Source organism: Drosophila rhopaloa, unplaced genomic scaffold (assembly GCF_018152115.1).
Source record: "Drosophila rhopaloa isolate 14029-0021.01 unplaced genomic scaffold, ASM1815211v1 contig_3, whole genome shotgun sequence".
NCBI lineage: Eukaryota > Metazoa > Arthropoda > Insecta > Diptera > Drosophilidae > Drosophila > Drosophila rhopaloa.
In genome coordinates, this window is record NW_025335123.1 from 835879 (window position 1) to 844409 (window position 8531).

General features: G+C 37.9%; 1 protein-coding gene and 1 pseudogene across 1 annotated transcript; one reads left to right on the forward strand and one right to left on the reverse strand.

Annotated features, from left to right (window-relative positions):
- Positions 1 to 362: 362 nt before the first annotated feature.
- LOC123038008 lies at positions 363 to 1196 on the forward strand (annotated as a pseudogene).
- A 4281-nt stretch (positions 1197 to 5477) lies between these two features.
- Positions 5478 to 7144, reverse strand: LOC108050641 (serine protease grass-like). The gene is made up of 4 exons (XM_017132414.2): positions 6925 to 7144; positions 6762 to 6804; positions 5897 to 6075; positions 5478 to 5839 (listed from the first exon to the last, which is right to left on the reverse strand). Exons 1-4 carry the CDS (start codon positions 7142 to 7144, stop codon positions 5478 to 5480), a joined length of 804 nt encoding a protein of 267 aa, XP_016987903.2.
- Positions 7145 to 8531: the final 1387 nt, after the last annotated feature.

Consider the following 8531-nt stretch of genomic DNA (forward strand, 5'->3'; position numbering starts at 1 on the left):
TTGCGAGCAACTAGCTCATCGATTTATAGAACCCCACCTTCTACCGATCATACAGCCGGAACCAGCATGTGCAACTTTTCTTGAATACACACACCATCAGCTCGTGTTACAAAGTTAAATATTTTCAAAATAGACGTAGATGTCAGCAAATCTTCCCCTTAAGCCCCACAGTCATTTCAAACTCAAACATTTAAGATGAAAATAGAAACAATAGCTTTAATTCAAACATGGGCCAGCTGTTGCGAAACTATGGATGAAAACAATATGCAAACGAATAAATAGAGGCGAACAATTCGGGTTGAGCTCGAAAACCCCCAATCTAGCAATTCTCCATTCTTCGGAGATTCCAGCTAAGCACACAGATGAAGCTGACGTCACTGGGATTCTTGGGTGGGATTTGGCTGGATTTTGGTGATGTTTAGAGTTTTTGGGTATAAAAGGGGCTTAGCGTAGACAATTCACATTAGTTGCGATTGGAGCAAAAGTCTGAGAATGCGTGCCTACATTGCGATTACCCTTTTGGCCCTGGTGGCAGCGGTCGTGGCCCAAGGTGGCGGTTATGGTCGTGGAGGACGCGGAGGACGGGGAGGACGCGGAGGAGGAGGAGGTGGCGGTTTTGAACTTGGATACGGCGGTGGGGGTGGTGAATACGGACCTGGCGGTCCTGTAGGTTTTGGAGGTCCTGGAGGTCCTGGCGGTCTTAGCGGTCCTGGTGGTCCAGGTGGTCCTGGCGGTCCTGGAGGTTTTGGAGGTCCTGGAGGTCCTGGAGGTCCTGGCGGTCTTAGCGGTCCTGGTGGTCCTGGCGGTCCTGGAGGTTTTGGAGGTCCTGGTGGCTTCAATGGTGGTTACGGTCGCCCAGGTCGCCAAGGTCGCCCGCGTCGCCCACATCACCCACGTCGCCCAAGACCTGTGTTCACCACCACGGAGAATAGTTTGCCTGACAGCACCACCGCCAGCGACGAGAGCTCTTCCAGCGAAAGCGGCTCCACTGATAGCAGCTCCACTGATAGCACCACCGAGACCAGCTCCACTGATAGCACCACCGAGAGCAGCTCCACTGATAGCACCACCGAAAGCAGCTCCACTGATAACAGCGACACCACCACCGATTCAGGATAGATTTAAAGAGCAAATTTGTAGATTTGTAGAGCATTCAAAATGACCAAGAAATAGAAATTCAAAATAAATAAAATATAATTAATTTGGCACATCAAACCACTCTTTTTTTGAAGAGACTTTTTCTCAGATGATTTGTACTGAATGGTTATGATTTTAATTTATATAATTAAATGTGATGACTAGCCAAGATTATTTTACAAATACTTAAGTGGTATTGTAGTGCGCTCTGTCAATCCTAAAAGTATACCCTGTGACAGGATAACTTTGTAACTCTGTATATAAGCCCAGATCCTAACTATCTGATTTATCCCATACTCCAATACTTCTTTCTAACGCCCACTCCTACGAGCCTTTAAAAACTTTCCGATTAGCTCTGATTAGATTCCTCTTTGGCCGTTCTTTTATCTCTTGGCTGCTTAGCTATCAAGTCATGCAGTGCGTATTTTAAGACTTGATTGACTATCAATACGTACAGTTTGCTTAAAAATATTGTGCTCCGTTTCAAATATAATATTACACGTAAATATACGTGTAATTTTCTGGAATTACGTCTGGATTTTGGATGTGGAGAGAGGATAGGATATGAGTATAGTATAATGAATACACTTGACGAACTTCACTCCAGCTACCACGCGAAACTGCGAAGTGCCCACCCTACCATGATCCTTTTGTCCTGCAATTCATAAAGACCAATTCATACCATCGCACTTGGTCATGCATTTTCCAAAATTGGTAATTTTTCTTCTATTACCTTTGCGTCGATATTAATGTGATGCGTCGATAAGTTAATATAAAATGTTTACGCAGATCAGGTTTGAAAACACCACTGCAATAGTAAAGAAATACGCATAGATTGCGTATAGATTGTTGTTTTTTACCTAAGCAGAATACTCACTCCGACCCAAGCAGCTTTTTTTCTCTTTAAAATATATCCCATTTTAGAACTGACCTTAACATTCCATTTCTTACTGTCCTATTATTTAAGGTTCTTAAAAAGAATTTTGTTTATTTAAAAATAACTCAAGATAACTTAACTTCAAGTAGGTAAGAGCAAAAACAAGAAAAAACAAGAAAGGAAAGCTAACTTCGGGCGGAGCCGAGTTGATATACCCTTGCAGAATACTCTGTAAATTATATTCTCCAAAATTATTCATATGATGCATTCTTAATACTCATAAAAAATCCGAACTTCCTAACTTTAACAACAACAAAGTTATGGCATTTCCAATCGTTCAGTTATATGGCAGCTATAGGATATAGTCGGCCGATCCTTATGAAATTTGATAGGTCGGATTGATTGGCCAAATATAAAACCCATAGAAAATCCCAACTTTCTAACTTTACAAACACCAAAGTTATGGCATTTCCGATCAATCAGTTATATGGCAGCTATAGGATATAGTCGGCCGATCCTTATGAAATTTGGTAGGTCGGATTGATTGGCCAAAAATAAAATCCATAGAAAATCCCAACTTCCTAACTTAACAAACACCAAAGTTATGGCATTTCCGATCAATCAGTTATATGGCAGCTATAGGATATAGTCGGCCGATCCTTATGAAATTTGGTGGGTCGGATTGATTGGCCAAATATAAAACCCATAGAAAATCCCAACTTTCTAACTTTACAAACACCAAAGTTATGGCATTTCCGATCAATCAGTTATATGGCAGCTATAGGATATAGTCGGCCGATCCTTATGAAATTTGGTAGGTCGGATTGATTGGCCAAATATAAAACCCATAGAAAATCCCAACTTTCTAACTTTACAAACACCAAAGTTATGGCATTTCCGATCAATCAGTTATATGGCAGCTATAGGATATAGTCGGCCGATCCTTATGAAATTTGGTAGGTCGGATTGATTGGCCAAATATAAAACCCATAGAAAATCCCAACTTCCTAACTTTACAAACACGAAAGTTATGGCATTTCCGATCAATCAGTTATATGGCAGCTATAGGATATAGTCGGCCGATCCCGGCCGTTCCGACTTATATACTGCGTGCAAAGGAAAGAAGGGTGTGTGCAATGTTTCAATTCGATATCTTTAAAACTGAGAGACTAGTTCGCGTAGAAACAGACAGACGGACAGACAGACGGACAGACGGACATACGGACATGGCTATATCAACTCAGGAGGTGATCCTGATCAAGAATATATATACTTTATAGGGTCGGAGATGTCTCCTTCACTGCGTTGCACACTTTTGACCAAAATTATAATACCCTCTGCAAGGGTATAACAAGAAAGAAAAGCTAACTTCGGGCGGAGCCGAAGTTGATATACCCTTGCAGAATACTCTTTAAATTATATTCTCCAAAAATTATTCATATGATGCATTCTTAATACTCATAGAAAATCCCAACTTTTGACTGAAATTATAATACCCTCTGCAAGGATATAAAAATACCTTTGTAAAATAGATGACAGATGTTTTGTATATTTAAAATAAAAAAATAACTGAATCTGCAATCTGGGAATCTGTTGAAAGGAAAAGATTATGTCAGTATGCCAATCTTATCTGCGAGATCTATATGATTTGTATACAATCTTAAAATGTCAGTAAATGTTTCAAAACGCCTAAGGCATCTATATGATATAGTCTTAAAATGTTTATAAAATTAAAACTATTATTCTAAGATTGCTAAAATTTACTATATCTTGGAGTATATGGAAATATTTTAGGAAACGACAAAGTTATAGTTACGAACTGACGGAAGTGGCTAATTCGAATCAACTGATATAACAATGAAGCTAGGTCGATTTTACTCTCAAGCTATATGATATTATTGTCCGATTTCAATAAAAATTAAAACGTAAATCTAAAATATTCAAGAATTACTACATCTTAAAGTATATTTATTTAAATTACTAAACATCGAAGTAATAATTTTTTTTGTCATTTATTTCATATAATTGTTCCGATTGTTCCTATAGGAGCTATATGATACTGTCATTCGATTTTAATAAAATTAAAACCGTAATTCCATAGTATTTAAATATTAACAAATCCTGAAGAACAAAAAAAAACATTAAAACAACAAAGTTATATTTTTAAAAAACAAATTTTTCCGATTGTTCCCATGGGAGCTATAAGATATAGTCGCCCGCTCCGGCTCGTTCCGACTTATATACTACCTGCAATAGAAAGATAAGTTTTGGGAAAGTTTCAAGCAGATAGCTTTAAAACTGAGGGACTAGTTTGCGTAGAAACGGACAGACGGACGGACAGACGGACATGGCTAGATCGACTCTCCTGGTGATGCTGATCAAGAATATATATACTTTATATAACTGACGAAGTAATTATTGGAGCGTGGACTTATTTTATCAGAACCTCCAAAATATATTTAATGTATGTCCACTTTAAAAATAATGTGTTCAATCGTTTAAAAAGCATCAATTTCATTTCAAGGTTCTATGGTTATTCAAAGTCAAATATTTGTTTAGAAAGCCAAACCAGGTTAAAAATTTTGAGTAGTAGCCTTAAAAACTACATATAAATCGTGGACTACAATAATAAATATTTGTGTTTCCGAAAGCCAATTCAATATAAAAATTACCATAACTTCTTTGATGCTCAAAGTATATATGGAGATAAATAAAGATGTTATTACGATATTAAACATACATTTTCAATTCGATAAAAATCAACGGACTACGTCATGCAGCTGTTATAGGAATAATCGAATGATCATGCAAAATCGACATAACTTTCATTGATTTTCATATAGCTCCCATTGGAACAATCGGAAAGCTGACATATAAACGATGGCTAAAGGCAGCGCAAAATCGACATAGCTTCATTGTATTTAGTAATATAGGCATAGAAATCGAAATGTAGTCGATTTGTAATAACTGCTTCCTTTCTTGTTATTGTAGCTATTGGATTCCTCGAGTTCATACGTTGGTTATATTTTAATTTCTTCTATAACACAACTATTTTTCCACTTAACTTTCATCACACTTGCACTCACTGGGGAATGAACGCGACTATGATAGGACTAGCTAGTTTCGTCTGCACGTCACCTCACTCTTACCAGATATTTACGGGGATGAAAGCAGAGCGTCAGCAACTCCTCAATGTTACGATCAGAGAAACTTTTTAGCAATTAAAAGTTGCCAAACTTTATTGGTTTTAACAAAGGTTAAGTTCAGTCGTTAATTTGTAGCAAAAAGGACCCCATATTATTATTTATTAACGATAAAAACACGCAAAGACTGCAATAAGATGGACTCGCTGATGTCAATAACAAACTTTATACGCTATTTGAAAAAAACGTATGCTTCAAGTACATTTTATTTATTATTTATAACGGAATAAGATTTTCGTTAACAGTATTTTCGATCCAGTTTATACTATATAAACATTTGTGTACACACCAAATCCACGGCATCTATCCATTCCAAAGCTGGTGATACCGAACTGAAAGACCCGCTGAATTTGTCCATAGACCAGCTGTGCAGTCAATGGACCCCCCGAATCCCCTTTACATGTGTCGCTGTTCACACTGCTGGCACAAATTTGGGATTTATTAATTGGCCTGTCAAACACTAGCTCGCACATAAAACGATTTAAATTGGTTAAAGTTGCTGTTTGAAGTTTTTCGCTGGTCTCTCTAGTCTCACTAGTTTTACCCCAGCCTGTGACATCAAATGATGTAAAAGTTCTTACTAAAGTCTGATTGACGAGCAGACAGATCGGCCTGATATGGTCTAAAGGAAATATTTCAGTTTAGAAAGTATTTGATGGTTATTAGATTCCTTCATTACCTGAAAAAATAACATTTCGAGCCAGTTTGACCAGACCTATGTCGTTCTGAAATCCATGTATGTCATACGATGGGTGGCGAATCAACCGTTCGATACCAACCTCAAAGCTAGATGGCTTACGACCCATCGATGAACAATCTGGGTTGGTTGACATGTCGTATTCGCCTAGGCGCACCTTACTGTAAACAACAACAAGAATTTAATTTCAATTAAAAACAAGAGAGAACGCTATAGTCGAGTGCCTCGACTATTAGATACCCTTTACTCAGCTAAACAACTTAATATAAATATGCTATTGTAGTGCGCCATCTACCCCAAGACATTGGTACCACGGGCCATGAAAGGCGGAAATGTAGGCGCTAGCCAGGCTTAAGCGTTTAATGGGTTTTTGGGCGTTAGAGTGGGCGTGGTAAACTTTTATTAGGCCAATCGATAGGTATTGACGAAACAAATACATATCAATTAAAATTTTCATAATAGCATCAAAACTGTGGCCACAGCTTGTGGCTTGTGGGCGTCAGAGGGGCGTGGCTCCATTTTGAAACAAACTTGCGCTGCGTAGGAACTCCTAGAATCTACATGCAAAATGCCAATCTTCTAGCTTTTATAGTTTCCGAGATCTCAGCGTTCATACGGACAGACAGACAGACGGACAGACAGACGGACAGACAGACGGCCAGACAGACGGACAGACAGACGGACAGACGGACATGGCTAGATCGACTCGGCTAGTGACCCTGATCAAGAATATATATACTTTATAGGGTCGGAAACGCTTGCTTAGACCTGTTACATACTTTTGCACGAATACAATATACCCTTTTACTCTACGAGTAACGGGTATAAATACAACTCATGCACATACTTAGGCGAATTTTCGAAGCATTGAGCTGCCGTCAGAACAAAACCTGCAATAGATTATTAAAGTTCATAACTAAGTTATACTGAAAAGATGGCGCTCATTTAAGGCACATTGAAAAACAATAAAAAAAAGTACAACAAGGTTAGCTATTTTTTTAAACACCTACTGGAGGTGATGAGAGTTCCGCCACAGATAAATTTAAGGTCTTGGAACAGGATTACCATCCAAGGATTGGCGAACATTTCAGCATCTTGTCCTCCAACCACCCATTTAACCCTGTGCCAAGTCCTTGTTGTTCCGCAATCGGATTCCAGCAAATAGGCGGATCCTTCCTTACAAAGGAACAGACAGGCTAATGCCGCAACTCCTAGTATAAAGCCCTTCATGTTTTATAGAATTCGTTTCAAAGACTGAATAACTGTGTCTAGCGGGGTCTACTTTTATAGGACACCAAATAGTGATAAGAAAGTTGGGTTTTTATACCCTTGCAGAGGGTATTATAATTTTGGTCAAAAGTGTGCAACGCAGTGAAGGAGACATCTCCGACCCTATAAAGTATATATATTCTTGATCAGGATCACCTCCTGAGTTGATATAGCCATGTCCGTCTGTCCGTCTGTCTGTTTCTACGCGAACTAGTCTCTCAGTTTTAAAGATATCGAATTGAAACTTTGCACACAGCCTTCTTTCCTTTGCACGCAGTATATATGTCGGAACGGCCGGGATCGTCCGACTATATCCTATAGCTGCCATATAACTGATTGATCGGAAATGCCATAACTCTGCTGTTTGTTAGGTTAGGAAGTTGGGACTTTCTATGGGTTTTATATTTGGCCAATCAATCCGACGTACCAAATTTCATAAGGATCGGCCGACTATATCTTATAGCTGCCATATAACTGATTGATCGGAAATACCATACTTTGGTGTTTGTGAAGTAAGGAAGTTGGGATTTTCTATGGGTTTTATATTTGGCCTATCAATCCGACCTACCAAATTTCATAAGGATCGGCCGACTATATCCTATAGCTGCCATATAACTGAACGATTGGAAATGCCATAACTTTGGTGTTTTTAAAGTTAGGAAGTTGGGGATTTTTTATGAGTATTAAGAATGCATCATATGAATAATTTTGGAGAATATAATTTACAGAATATTCTGCAAGGGTATATCAACTTCGGCTCCGCCCGAAGTTAGCTTTCCTTTCTTGTTTCAGTATAATTTTATTAGTTTTGGGTTCAAGTTTAGATCACGGGTTTTAATAAAAATTGAGGAAAAAAGACACAGTACGACAAAGTTTCTTATCTACCAAAAAACAAATGGTTAGAGATTTTCAAAATATTTTAAAAAGTTTGAACAGTTATTTAAACGACTGTCGTATTATTATTTTAAGCAAAAGTAAAAATGTATCCAAAAACAAGTGACTGGCGCATTATCTGGATCTCAATCCAATTAAATATGTATAGAACTTAATTTTGTCCAATTCAAATTTTCGTCTCCGAAAAATGATTTTAAACGTTAAGGGGGTCTTCTAGTCTAGAGGCTTGAAAAAGTAAAATAAATTTAAACAAAAACAAAATTGTTTTCATTAAGTTATTCGTTCTTGAAGAAGAGTGGGAAAAAAAAGGCCGTGATTTCTATGCTTGTCGTTATTTGAAAAATAAAACAATGATAGATTCTTAATGAGTACGAATGTCGCTATAACATGGAGCACCCAAAAAAAAAACAAAATTCCTTATGAAATGGCGGCTACTCAAAGAAAAAAGTCGATT

What these genes read in the sequence shown, in the direction of transcription:
- LOC108050641 (XM_017132414.2), bottom strand. Translation starts at nt 7,144, where the DNA reads ATGAAGGGCTTTATACTAGGAGTTGCGGCATTAGCCTGTCTGTTCCTT. An exon ending in CGGAACTCTCATCACCTCCA is followed by an intron (nt 6,805 to 6,924) that starts GTAGGTGTTTAA and finishes AATCTATTGCAG; the next exon opens with GTTTTGTTCTGACGGCAGCT. An exon ending in TCGAAATGTTATTTTTTCAG is followed by an intron (nt 5,840 to 5,896) that starts GTAATGAAGGAA and finishes TATTTCCTTTAG; the next exon opens with ACCATATCAGGCCGATCTGT.